Below are 13,134 nucleotides of genomic sequence, written 5' to 3'. Positions count from 1 at the left end.
CATCTGAGCAGTAGACAATCCTAACAACTTCGTCCAACTTTTCTTGTCCAGTTACCACTATATAGGGGTATATTTCAAGCATCCAACCACATTTATCAACGTAACCTATGGAACTACCTCCCGACTTCGATGCTTCCAAGCCGATCAGGCGGAGGAAGGGCCGTGGCTCAGCGTCATACGCCATGGGACCGTCGCTCGAGTCGGCCCTGGAGGAGGAGCGTAAGTTCTCAGTATTCTACCTCATTTGGCAACAGATGCTGATAGTCTCATAGGTTTGGAGGTTCTGAAGTTGCTCGAAACGCCGTCTACCACCACACGCACCCATCGCGGCTCCAACAGCAGCGATACAAGCGCTCCTCTCGCCAAAGTGCCTTCTCCGCCCCTCGGGCAGCAAACACTATCTCCCTATGCTAATACACCGTTCGCTCACCGAGCCGGTCAGTCTGGCGCACACGGGGGTATTCAGCGAAGTGCGTCACCGTCTCGCTATGGCCTTGCACTAGACATCGACCTCAAAAACGCAGCAAGGAGGCTGTCCGACCATGCTATGGCGAAGAGTGGTGGTATCCTCGCTGATTTGCCAGAATCACGTCACAGACGCAATAGCTCGATGGAAAACAACGAGCAGATCATGGTGGACACGGATGTGGACCAAGCAGTCGAGGAAAGCAGTGAGGAGGAAGAGGAAGATTCTGATACTGAGTCGCGCTCTACAACTCCGCTTACGAGCCCGCGTGGATCCATGACTGGCAATAGACCTGTTATGAGTCTTACAGCGGCTGCGGAAGCTGAGAGGTTAGAGGTTGTCAGCACGATGCCGAAGAAGTTGCCGAGTCAGACTCCGACGACGAATAAGCCGCTGAGCAGACACACGCCTCTCGTCCTCATCTCGGATTCCACGCCGGCGGCAATGAAGAAGAAGGGTGTCCGTCCGGCCAGCGCGTTCGATCCTCCGAGTGGAGCTACCACTCCTTATTCGAGTGACCAAGAAGAATTGGAAAGACAAGTGCTGAAAGCGGCAAAGATGACGATGGATATCACACCTATCAGCGCGCACAGGGAAGCTGGACGAACGACGCAGACCGTAACGAGAGGAAACTGGGAAGATCTGTTACGGGAGGAGAAAGAGGGGAAAAGGCGTGCGACCTGTCGAGGATATCTTGTACCGACGGATTTGTCTGCCGAGGCACAGTATGCGCTCGAGTGGACGATCGGTACCGTGTTACGCGATGGGGATATCCTCTACGTCGCGCACGTTCTCGAGAATCCGGCGTTCGCGGGGAACATTGATCATCGACTACAGATTGAGCAGATTATGGGTTTGGTCACCAGATTGTTGAGGCGAACGAGGTTACAGGTCAAGGTCCGTGTAGAAGTCATTGAGACAACTACACCGGCAAGGTACATGTTGGTGGAGATGATCGATGTCTTGGAGCTTACGATGGTTATTGTTGGGAGTCGGGGACGGTCGGCGATTAAGGGTGTGTTGCTGGGAAGTCTGAGTAACTATATCGTGAACAAGGTGAGTGTTTGGACGATCTTGATGTCAGGTGAACAAATGAAGCTAACAGGATATCTAGTCTTCGGTGCCGGTCATGGTTGCAAGGAAGAAGCTGAGAAAGACGAAGGGTACTGGGAGGAGGAGTAGTCAGAGGCCAGTTATTCAGTTGGCAAATAACTTGAGTATGGCGAAGATTGATTAAGTATGGATATTGGAGGAAGTGGACAGGGGATGTGGAGTAGGGGCCTAACGGGAAAGATACACGGCAAGGACCGGGCCCTGGCGTTCGTTGCACGAGCAGCTGTTCTCTCCTTACTACTTTTATCACAAACTTGGATGTTGGGAGCATTCTTACTTCAGCGAGTCAAACAGAATGATACTTGTCGAACTTCCTCCTGAGCAACTCTCGTTATTGCGTGCCAAAAGGACTTTGCCTGAGAGGCGAAAGTTCCCGCGGCCCCGCCCGGTGGTCAAGCAGAAACGAAGAAAGGTGAACTGTTGCAGCGTCTTCGATACTGAAAGTGCGAACTATAGAGAATGAGGTGAACGTCAAACTGGTCAGCCGGAGGAGACCGAATCGAAGGGAAGCAGATGGGCAGTGCCCCGGGGTGTGTGGCACAGCCAGCACCAAGCCACGCCCATACAGTATGCGCCTTACATTTTTGGAAACGGGAACAGCAACGACGTACAAGAAAAGCAGCAATGTCGGTGTCGAGAAGCTTTGCAAGGGTTGTTGCTCGTTCGGGTATGCTTCCTCACTCCATCGTCACGGTTCCCTGTCACTTACGCGGTGCAATATAGCAAACCGCGGTCCTGCGGCAAGATGGATCAGCAACACTCCGGCACCACGACAGAGTACCGTCAACGTCATGGATCAGTTGGATATGTTGACGGGATCAGAGTTTGATAAGGCCGCTGAGGCCGCTGCTACCTCAGTGCCAACACCTGAAGCATCTGCTGCGCCGGAGGCACCCCAGACCGTCGAGGACCCCAACTCATACACCCGGGCGGAGCTCCACGAGAGACGGGAAAGAATGGGTAAGTTCTGACGACGCAAAACGAGAACCTACAGCACTCTAACTATCTGGACAGCCAAGTACTGGAAGACCCTCGGTGCTACTCCCGAGTCAGCATACAAACCCGTCAACGACCTCAACAACCCTCCAAAATCCAAAGACGTCACCCTCTCCCTCCTTCTCGCCGCGCAAGCCCATCTCGGACATACCCCCGCTCTATGGAACGCATTGACGCAGCCTTATATCATGGGTATCCGTGACGGAATCCACATTATCTCCTTAGACGTCACCCTCGCCCATCTCCGCCGCGCAGCAGCAATTGTGGAAGGCGTCGTCAGAAACGAGGGTATCATCCTCGTCGTCGGAACCAGAAAGGGACAGAAACAGACCGTCGTCAGCACCGCGGGGCGTATGGGTGGATACCACGTTTTCGGCCGTTGGGTCCCGGGAACAATCACGAACCCAGAACAGGTCCTCGGTGGTGATAAGCTCCGTGCGGACGTGGAGCACAAATCGGAGGAAATCAAAGACTTTGCGGCAAAGCAGCCTCAACCGCGTTTCGTTCGTCCGGATTTGGTGATTGTGTTGAACCCGTTGGAGAACGCGATCCTGTTGGCGGAGACGAAGAGGCAGAACATCCCGACGATTGGTATTGTCGACACGGACATGGACCCAACGCAGGTGACGTATGCTATTCCGGCCAATGACGACAGTTTGAGGTCTGTTCAATTGATTGCGGGTGTTTTGGCGCGAGCGGGAGAGCAGGGATTGAAGCTCAAGAAGCAGGATGCATTGAAGGCAGGGAGGAAGCAGTACCAGATCGAGGGCGGAGCAAGACAAGAGCGCCTTCCGGGCCGTCGCTAAGATATACGAAGTACATATTCAGTCACAAAAAGAAGTCATTAACCATATTCATTGTGTGCTGGGTATATCAAGATCTATGCACTAACACTCCACTCACTGTCTCGACCCATTCCAAAACTTCCCGCGCTCGAGTTTACCTCCTACTCGCGAAGAAGCTCTGCGCAGTCCCGTCAAACTCATTGTTAACACCCTTAACCTGCTCCACCTTCTCCTGCAACTTCCTCGTATTCGCATCAATCCACTGTAAACTCGCCATATGCGCAGTCATAATCTGCACAATCTGCGTCAATGGATCACTTTCCTGCGTCTTACTGATCGCAGCACTCGAGGTGTTGATCTCATCGATCATCGCACCCAAGTTCTTGCCCATGGAGTCGAGGCCGACAGAGAGCCTCTCAGCGAGTGCATAAGCTTTCTGACGCTCGGCATCAGCGGGCTGCGCACCCTCTTCCGCCGACGACCCCCCCCCACCACCACCACCACCAATATTCTCATAAACATCCCTAATCTGCGCCTCGTAATTCTCCAACAAATTCCCCAACTCATTCTGTTGATCCTCGATATATGTCAACTGCTGATCAACCCTACCCTGACTTTGCTCGGCCTCCACCGTGTCGGCATAGAGCTTTGATATTTGGTCACCGTTCTCGATGAGGACGCGGTCCCAGCGGGAGATTTCGGAGGCTTGGTGTTTGAATTCGGAGGAGTATTTTTCGAGGTCGGAGGTCCATTTTCCGATGATGTCGTCCATTGTCTTATTCTTCAAACTTGAGGGGAGAGGACCAGTAGGTGCTGTGGGCTTAGGAGCACCGGCGGCGGTGGCGGCAGCGCCTGACTTCGGTGCCGCTGCACCAAGTCCAGCTCCAGTCATCGAGAAAGGCGAAGCTTTGGCAGCATCATCCTTCTTCGCCGCATCACCACCGAGCGTGAATCCAGCAGCAGGCGTACCAGCAGGCGTAGTGCTCCCCGCAGCCGGTGTCCCAAAAGTGAATCCGCCCGCGGGCTTAGCAGCCTCATCCTTCTTCTCCTCAGGCTTCGCCGCGGCAGCGGGGGTAGATCCAAACGTGAATCCACCAGCCGCGGCGGCGGGTTTAGCTGCCTCATCCTTCTTCTCGTCAGCCTTTGGAGCGCCGAAGGAAAGTGAAGCGGTCGCAGCTGGGGTAGTAGACGCAGGTGTACCGAACGAGAACCCACCAGTAGCAGCGGGCTTGTTCTCCTCCGCCTTCGCAGGCGCACCAAAGGAGAACCCACCAGCCGCGGGCGCAGCCGGAGCGGCCGCAGAAGCAGAGTTAGCAGCAGCAGCAGCACCAAGCGTCGCACTCGCCGGAGCACCAGGTTTCGCGAACGAGAACCCTCCAGCTGCGGGAGCGGGAGCAGCGGGTGTAGTCGAAGCTGCGGCGCCGAAAGGCGTGGTCGTGGGTGCTGCTGCGGGGGTAGCGGGGGTGGAGCCGACGAGGTTAGAGGTAGTGGTCGTAAGGGCGGGAGCAGCCGGTGTCGTAAAAGCCGCACCGAATGACCCATCCGTCACGGGAGCCGGCGTGGCTGCTGTGGCACCAAACCCAGTAGCAGCAGCGGGAGCAGCCGGAGGAGCACCAAACCCAAACGCAGCAGGCTTTGCCGGCTCAGCAAGCTTGTTCACAGCACCGAAGGGACTCGCACTCGTCGTAGCAGGCGTAGTCGTCGACTGGCCAAACAAGTTCGTACCAGCGGGTTGTGCGGAGCCGGCGTTGCCGAAGGACGCGAAACCTCCAGTCGTGGCAGGAGCGGGCGTGCCCATTGGCGTAGTGGAGCCAAACGCGGGGGTGGAAGTGGGAGGGGCGCCAAATGCTGTTGTGGTGGTGGAGCCGAACGCCGGAGCAGTGCTCCCCCCACCACCACCGAAAACTGCTGGCGTGCTAGTGTTTAACCCCGTTCCTCCAAACCCACCCGATCCAAGCGCCGACGTACTCCCAAAAACACTACCCGCATTCCCTGTTGCGGCAGGAGTAGTACTCGCTCCACCGAAACCGCCGAAGCCGCCTGAGGTTGGTGCAGCCGGAGTCGTGGAGGTAGCTCCACCTCCGAGGGCGCCGAAAGGAGATGCGGTAGAGCCGGGTGCAGAAGTTTGTCCGAAGACGCTGGAGGGTTGGTTGTTGGTGTTTGTGGGTTGGCCAAACCCTCCGAAGCCGGCTGAGGTATTGGAATTATTGTTGTTTGCACCAAAGCCGAACGCTCCAGAAGATGTTAGCATATAGCCCGGAGTGTGCTGAGGTTAATTGGGAGCTTACACATGGTGATCTGTTCTGGCGGTCAAGAAAAGCTGGTGGAGTATTTGGACGTCGCTGTTTGGACATGCGCAGTGATGCAGGGCTCAAATCGTCGACAAGGAGCGTCTCACGAGCAACAACGAAAAAGTTCAAGTTCATCTGGTTGAAGGAAGACGGGGTTTGGCATGGGATAGACTCTGGAGAACACGTACGTAACAATCTGGAAGAAATGTGATTGCGAATTCAAACAGCAATGCTCCACTCATGATCAACAACACCCCACATAATGTCCGCCAAATATCCTCTCAACATACTCCCAATCTCTCCTAATCCCTCTCCCGGCACCGTAATCGTCTGCTCGCCATACCGTACAGACCCAATAGGCGTAACAAAGTAGTGCGTCCCCGTACCAAAACACTCCAACAACGCCCCACTCGCAGCAGCCTCACAAAACTCACTCATCGTCAACTTCCGCTCACTAACCTTCACCCCCTCAAGATGCCGCCTCGCCAACTCCAACACCGAACGCCTCGTCACACCTGCAATGATCGCATCACTCAACGGCGGCGTAACCAACTCCCTCCCCTCCGCACCTTGCAAGACCACAAAGAAATTCATCGTCCCAACCTCGGTGATCTCATCTTCCTCGCCCCACAGCCACAGGTTCTGCTGGTATCCTTCCTTGGCTGCTGCGACTTGTGCTTTAACGCTGGGCCCGTAGTTCGCGCCCAGTTTCGCGCTGCCGTAACCGCCGGGCCAGGCACGGACATACTCTGTCGTAGCGAAGAGCTTCCATGGCGTAGGCGGTGGGAAAACCGATACTGGTTCGTAACGAGCAATAATATAGAACAACGCAGACCGAGGCGGTGCGACGCCAATACTCGGGTCCGTCGAAATGAGTGTCGGGCGTAGGTAGAGCGACTGTCCGAACTCATCGGGAACCCACCTCTCCTCCACGCGTAAGAATTCCGCCAAAAGCTCCGTCATCTCCCTCACCTCAAAAGTCGGCAACGAAATCCTCTGCGCACTCCCACACATCCTCTCCATATTCACCTCTGGCCGAAACATCCTCACTCGTCCCTCCTTATTTTTATACGCCTTCATCCCCTCAAAACACTCCATAGCATAATGAAATACCTGCGTCGCAGGATCGAGACAGAGATTCCCGTAGGGTGTTATACGTGGTGTGGACCAGCCTGATGCAAGGGTCCATTCGACTTGGAGCATGTGGTCCGTGAAATGTTGGCCTCGGGCGTCGCGGGATTCGAGGGCGTTGGGGAGGGGTTTGAGGGATTTGCAACGCGTAATGAGAAGATTCGAAGCGTCAAGAGGTGCTTGGGAGGAGGGATTGTCCTGAGTGAGGTAGTCGGAGTCGGATTTGATTGCGGTGGTGCCGGCGCCGGCGACCTCGGTATCCGCTGTGAGCTGCATGTTGAGGAGGGAAAGGATGGTTGAAGGCATGCCGAAGGGCGACGGCTCAGTAGTTTAAGTACCTTTGTCGAGGAAGGTAGCGGAGTGTCTGTGTTTGCGGGGTTTCAACGGGATGTCGGCATTTCGATGGACAATCATGAACAGTGTGGCCAGAGACGCTCTGCCGGTCCACCGTCGGTACCATCCGCAGATCAGGCCACCCCAGCATGGCTGAGTAAGGTTGGCAGATAACTCCGATAGGCATCAGACATTAAACCTTGGCCATTAAACTCCCGGATGTCTATCCAGCTGCCTCGCTCGATAACAAAATTAAAGTCGGGTAGACGCTAGTCCAGTCCTAGCCCACCAGTCGGACGTCAACGGCACAACCGCCTGTCCACCGCGGCCGGCCGAACCGATTGAGCCGACCACCATGTATTCGACGAATACCGACAGGGAGCTTGACCAGAATGCATCAGCAGACTTGTGGACATACACGGCCTCGATAACAAATCTCGGGAACGCGGCTCCGCAGCACCAAGTCGAGCTTTAAATCCAGGGCCTCCTCGATCCTCACCTCGAACAACAACCAAATTTCAGATCAATCATCGCTACCCAACATGCCTTCCGCACCTCACAAATCCCAAGTCCCCATCGTCGACTTCGCCCCCTTCCTCAACGGCACGCCCTCCGACCGCAAATCCACGGCAACCCAGATCTACCAAGCCTTCAAAACCGTCGGCTTCGTCTATCTCATCAACCACGGCGTTCCCCAAGAAAAAGTCAACGAATGCTTCGCTTGGTCCAAGAAATTCTTCGACCTCCCCTCGGAGATCAAGAATCTCGCTCCGCATCCGCCAAGTGGGAGGTATCACAAGGGATATTCAAGTGTGGGGAAGGAGAAGGTCGTGCAGATGGTTTATGATCCGGAGGCTGTGAAGGCGTTGAGGAAGGCGCCGGATGTGAAGGAGAGTTTTGAGAGTGGGAGGCAGGATGATGAGCTTTATCCGAATATCTGGGTGCCGGAGGAGCATATCCCGGGGTTCCGTGCGTTTATGGAGGAGTATTTCGCTACCTGCCGTGGTACCCAGTGCCAGATACTCCGTGCCGTTGCTTTGGGAATGGGCTTGGATGAGACGTACTTCGACCCTTTCCACTCCGACAGGCAGAACCAGTTGCGCCTCTTGCACTACCCTCCTACTCCCGCCAAGGAACTCTTGAGCGGCGTGAAAGAGCGCATCGCAGCCCACACCGACTTCGGAACCCTCACCATGCTCTTCCAAGACGACGTCGGAGGCCTCGAAGTCGAAGATATCCACCAAAAAGGCGTATTCCACCCCGCTCCCCCTGTCGAAGACGCCGTCGTCGTCAACATCGGCGACTTCATGCAGCGCTGGTCGAATGACGAACTCAAGAGTACCATGCACCGCGTCCGTGCTCCGCCGGCTGATGACGAAACGAAGATGACAAAGGCGAGGTATTCCGTTCCGTATTTTTCTACTGCGAATCGGGATGCGATCATTGATTGTTTGCCGACGTGTTGGGGGGAGGATAGGCCGAAGAAGTATGCGCCGATTACGAGTGGCGATTATATTGGGATGAGGTTGGATGCGACGTATTGAGGTGGTCTTTTCGTGTTTCTTTCTCTGTACACTTTCGTAGACATATCGTTATGGCGCTTTACTTGTTGGTTGGATACCCAGTTTCTTTTTCTCTTCTGTATGATGCCGTAACTACCTACAATATGTATAACCGATATCATTATAACATCTACGCCGTCCATGGCTACACCAATCGGCGAAGCAAGTGTTCCAAGCGAAGTCACGAACCAAATCGGATATTGAGCTTTGTGACAAGCACATGGGAAATAATCGTAAAAATGGGTCCACAAGAGGGAAACTCCGAAATCCGTGCGTGCGAGAGGGAGAGTTTGCTTTGCGAACGTTAACGCTTCGTCTACGCAAGCCAGGTTTCTCCGTCACACATCCACAGATCTCGAAGTTTCCGTCCCGTGGACATTTATCCTTCCCATGTCTAATAGGTCTCTTACTCATGTGCTTGACACACAGCTCAATATTGAATCCGGTCGTGAGTGTTGCTGTGCAAATTTGCCAACGTTAATTTTGCCCAGCAGTGCACTTAAGGAGCAGTGCACTTAAGGAGAGCGAGCGTGTGGCTCGAGAGGAAAGTTCGCACCTGCCGGGGAAAGTTGCCACAAATATCCAGCTCAATTAGGAAATATAAGTGCAGTTTTCCCTCGAGCTCGAGACCCAGTCGCAAACACGTCGACGACGTCGTCGCTATGCTCAGGTGCCCACCACGACCACCTCAACCATAGCAAAGTCTGAACTCAGATGAACTTGCATCCATGGATCGGCTCCTTCGCGTGGCTGTTTGCCGACACTTTCATGTCCTAGATGTTCATTTTCCCCACTCCTCGGCTAGTTTAAAATATGCCCACCAAGACGCAGTCGGGGCGTGAGCGCCGACAGCTACTATCCGACTGCGAACATTGAGGGATCATGCTGTTCAAACACCTAGCTACGGATATCATTCGCAAGCCAATCTCACAGGGCCGCCTCGGTTCTCTCCACTAAAGAGATAAACTTGCTGTAGCGCCCGTTATCGTTATCTGGCAAGATACCGGAGGCCTGACGTACTTTGTGACCGTATAAGAGGGTCAAGTATTGCTGGCAGAAATCATTTCAGAGCCACGTCGCCTGTACATGTTCTTTGCCCTCGCCTCGCCGAAAGAGCCTTTACCTGTATCAGTACAAGCAGTTTACGAAGAGAGACAAACGGTTGTGAACAAGAGGACTTCGAGGATGATCCCCGAGAATTGGAAGACGAAGGAATATTGGAACAAGTTTCAGGTGTAAGTACCACCCGCTGTGTACGAGAATCTTTGCGCTGACATGCTCGCAGTCCGAAGGATGAAGATGCGAATTATGAGAACACCACCTGGTGTAACCGTGATTTGATCCCCATCCCTCCCGACCGTCGCACCTGGGATGTATGGGGCTACTTTGGCTACTGGACTGTCTCCGGATCATGTGTCTCAGCTTGGACCATCGGCTCCACTATGCTCGCCTTTGGTCTCAACGCAAAGCAGGCCATGGCTTGTGTTACCGTCGGCGGTGTCCTCACTGGTTTCCTCGCCGTTGCGTGTGGATGGATGGGCGAAGTTCACAAGATTGGCTTTACGGTATCGTCAAGGTTCAGTTATGGTATGCGTGGTGCGTACTTCACAGTCATCATCCGAGCTTTCATCGCGAGTATGTGGTTTGGAATGCAGGCGTACTGGGGTGGACAAGCAATCAAAGCGGTGATAGGTGCTGTGATCCCGGGTTTCATTCATGGTTCGTTGAATGACTATACGTCTGCTTCCTCGCACCTGGCGAAGAACGACTTCATCGGGTTCATCTTGTTCCTCCTTGCTTTCTTTGGGATGGTCCTCATTCCGCCGGAGAGGCTCCAGCTCCCCTTCGCTCTCTCTTTCTTCGCCTTTACAGGAGCGTGTTTCGGGATCCTGGGTTGGGCTGTACACACCGCGGGCGGAGCTGGACCTTTGTTTGCCAGTGACGCCGCCAATGAATCCGGTCTTTCTACAGGCTGGGGCATCCTATACGGTATCACTGCACTTCTCGGGTCCTGGGGTGCTGGCTGCTTGGGGCAGAGCGACTGGACGAGGTACGCCAAGCGTCGCGGTGCTCCGATCTTGTCACAGATGTTGGCTGCACCTCTGACTATCACCATCACTGCCTTGATCGGTGTCATTGTGACTTCTTGTGTCAAGGAGATCATGGGTGAGATCGTCTGGAATCCCATCTACCTCTTGCCGAAGATCCAGGACTACTATGGATCCTCGCCAGGTGCACGCGCAGGTGTCTTCTTTGCTGCTCTCGGACTCGTTTTGAGCCAAATGTCTATTACGGTCGTGCTGAACTCCGTCTCCACCGGTATGGACCTTGCCGGGCTTGCCCCTAAGTGGATTAACATCGTTCGTGGCTCCTATTTGATGGCATGTATTGGCGTCCTTACTCAACCCTGGCAACTCCTCGCGACGGCGACGAAGTTCTTGACCGTTCTCTCTGGTTTCGGAATTTTTGTTGCGCCCATGACTGGTGTCATGTTGGGTGATTTCCTGGTCGTGCGTCGCCAAAAGCTGAAGATCCCAGACCTTTACACCGACGACCGTCGCGCTATCTACTGGTATCCCAACAAATATTGCGACGGAATCAACTGGCGTGGGTTTGTTGCGTTCTTCACTGGCGTTATTCCTCTTCTGCCAGGACTGATTGCCGCGAGTGGTATCGAGGGCATTCCCATCGGATTCAGCCGTCTTTACAATCTGACGTTCATTGTCGGCATTGCCATCAGCTTTGTAATGATGATTATTCTCTGTAAGATCAGTCCTCCACCTGGTCTTGGAGAAGAAGCTCAATGGTTTGAGATCACACCGTTGGAGGGCCTCTCACCTACGGAGAGTTCGGAGAAGACCATGACGGATAAGGAGAAGGAGATTAGCAGAATGAACGTGGTTACGTACGATGCGTGAGATATCTATAGTACTCTTTTGTGCTGTTTCTATGTGGTTAGCTTAAAATTTGGTCTGGTTAATTGGCGATGTTTGCTTGATACCTATACTACTTTCTTTCTTGAATTTTCCACAATGGTCTTCCCCGACTGGCTAACCCTCCAATCATCTGCTCATCTCATCTTCCTCCAGGGCCAAGTTGCTGACCAGGAATTTGGTGCTGACAAAGTATTCGTGTAGCCGGTTGAGTGGGCCAGATAACTTTTGCGTTTGGCTGTACGCTGCCGGCGCCCAGGTGCGCTTGGGCCGAATGATCGACAACATCCGACGTACGCGACACATGGAGAGTGGGCGAGATGAAGGACCGAACGACGGATCTTATGTGGGTATGGGTTGACCTACGTGTTCCCTTCAGTGGTTCAAAGTGTCGATGATTACTTAGCCGGAGCTTCAGCCGACCCCGATGGGTGACCTTCCGGGTACTTAAACTCGACATCGGCACTACAACCCAGCTCATGCTTGCTTCATTAAACTCAAGAACCCTTCAGAGAGCGACCCAATTCAAATTGATACTGCGCAATATGTCTACTGGAAGAACCTTTACCCTCAATACTGGCGACAAGATCCCAGCACTCGGACTCGGCACCTGGCTTTCTGAGCCGAACCAAGTTGAAGAGGCTGTCTACCACGCGCTTAAGACCGGATATCGTCATATTGATGCTGCTAAGATCTACGGAAACGAGACGGAGGTCGGCGCTGGGATCAAACGCGCTGGAGGTCCAAGAGAGGAGATATGGGTAACCAGCAAGCTGTGGAACACGGATCACAAGCCTGAGGATGTTCCCAAGGCCTTGGACAAGACGCTGGCGGATCTAGGGCTGGAGTACTTGGACCTTTACCTGATGCATTACCCATGCGCAAACGATGCAGACTTCAAGCCCATTCCTATCGACTTCTGCGATACGTGGAAGGCAATGGAGGAGTGCAAGAAGTCGGGGAAGGTAAAGAATATCGGTATCTCCAACTTTGCCAAATGGGAGCTCGAGAAGCTCTTGGGATCATGCCAGATCGTCCCGGCAGTTCACCAGTTCGAATTGCACCCATATTTGAAACAGGAGTCGTTCGTTGAGTTCAATAAGAGCAAGGGTATCCACGTCACTGCATACTCGCCCTTCGGTAACCAGAACCCGACATACTCCACCGGAGAGAAGAAGGTCCTTGAGACCGACGAGGTTCTTACTGTCGCTAAGAAGACCGGATATACCCCAGCTCAGGTGTTGACATCTTGGGCGATTGCCCGTGGTACTTCTGTTGTGCCAAAGAGTGTCACGCCAAAGCGTGTCGAGGAGAACTTCATCGACTTTGAGATGTCGGAGGAGGACGTGAAGCTTATTAACTCCATCACCACGCAGAAGCGGTATGCTGACTTCTCTGAGGCGACTGGATACAAGTATTATTCGGATCTGGATCATTAAACTCGGGGTAGATTAGCAATTTCATCCTTAGCGGAACAACAGAGACTTGATGCAGCACACTTTTCTGATAAACTGTCATATTCGT

At 53.8% G+C, this 13,134-nt stretch overlaps 7 protein-coding genes across 7 annotated transcripts; 5 read left to right on the top strand and 2 right to left on the bottom strand.

Moving 5' to 3' along the window:
- The first annotated feature begins 17 nt into the window (after positions 1 to 17).
- Positions 18 to 1,893, top strand: SAICODRAFT_70999 (uncharacterized protein). Its single transcript, XM_019170636.1, has 3 exons — positions 18 to 219; positions 273 to 1,522; positions 1,581 to 1,893. Exons 1-3 carry the CDS (start codon positions 108 to 110, stop codon positions 1,701 to 1,703), a joined length of 1,485 nt encoding a protein of 494 aa, XP_019024537.1. The 5' UTR covers positions 18 to 107; the 3' UTR covers positions 1,704 to 1,893.
- A 284-nt stretch (positions 1,894 to 2,177) lies between these two features.
- Positions 2,178 to 3,381, top strand: SAICODRAFT_91919 (ribosomal protein S2; the record flags this gene model as incomplete). Its single annotated transcript, XM_019171777.1, has 3 exons — positions 2,178 to 2,246; positions 2,303 to 2,539; positions 2,594 to 3,381. Exons 1-3 carry the CDS (start codon positions 2,204 to 2,206, stop codon positions 3,379 to 3,381), a joined length of 1,068 nt encoding a protein of 355 aa, XP_019024536.1. The 5' UTR covers positions 2,178 to 2,203.
- A 104-nt stretch (positions 3,382 to 3,485) lies between these two features.
- SAICODRAFT_30126 (uncharacterized protein) lies at positions 3,486 to 3,812 on the bottom strand. Its single transcript, XM_019167596.1, has one exon. It carries the CDS (start codon positions 3,749 to 3,751, stop codon positions 3,515 to 3,517), a length of 237 nt encoding a protein of 78 aa, XP_019024535.1. The 5' UTR covers positions 3,752 to 3,812; the 3' UTR covers positions 3,486 to 3,514.
- Positions 3,813 to 5,870: 2,058 nt separating this feature from the next.
- Positions 5,871 to 7,058, bottom strand: SAICODRAFT_56411 (branched-chain amino acid aminotransferase; the record flags this gene model as incomplete). Its single annotated transcript, XM_019169445.1, has 1 exon — positions 5,871 to 7,058. One exon carries the CDS (start codon positions 7,056 to 7,058, stop codon positions 5,871 to 5,873), a length of 1,188 nt encoding a protein of 395 aa, XP_019024534.1.
- A 379-nt stretch (positions 7,059 to 7,437) lies between these two features.
- Positions 7,438 to 8,818, top strand: SAICODRAFT_18910 (flavonol synthase/flavanone 3-hydroxylase). The gene has a single exon (XM_019166030.1). It carries the CDS (start codon positions 7,658 to 7,660, stop codon positions 8,657 to 8,659), a length of 1,002 nt encoding a protein of 333 aa, XP_019024533.1. The 5' UTR covers positions 7,438 to 7,657; the 3' UTR covers positions 8,660 to 8,818.
- A 756-nt stretch (positions 8,819 to 9,574) lies between these two features.
- On the top strand, positions 9,575 to 11,842 carry SAICODRAFT_114336 (uncharacterized protein). The gene is made up of 2 exons (XM_019165333.1): positions 9,575 to 9,912; positions 9,963 to 11,842. The coding sequence occupies exons 1-2, from the start codon at positions 9,764 to 9,766 to the stop codon at positions 11,593 to 11,595; spliced, it is 1,782 nt and encodes a 593-aa protein (XP_019024532.1). The 5' UTR covers positions 9,575 to 9,763; the 3' UTR covers positions 11,596 to 11,842.
- Positions 11,843 to 12,155: 313 nt separating this feature from the next.
- Positions 12,156 to 13,049, top strand: SAICODRAFT_34874 (Aldo/keto reductase; the record flags this gene model as incomplete). Its single annotated transcript, XM_019168390.1, has 1 exon — positions 12,156 to 13,049. One exon carries the CDS (start codon positions 12,156 to 12,158, stop codon positions 13,047 to 13,049), a length of 894 nt encoding a protein of 297 aa, XP_019024531.1.
- Between the last annotated feature and the right edge of the window lie 85 nt (positions 13,050 to 13,134).

This window comes from Saitoella complicata, assembly GCF_001661265.1.
Source record: "Saitoella complicata NRRL Y-17804 unplaced genomic scaffold SAICOscaffold_10, whole genome shotgun sequence".
In the NCBI taxonomy this organism is placed as follows: Eukaryota; Fungi; Ascomycota; class Saitoellomycetes; order Saitoellales; family Saitoellaceae; genus Saitoella; species Saitoella complicata.
Note: the sequence above shows the minus strand (reverse complement) of the source record. Positions and strands in the feature narration are given on the sequence as shown.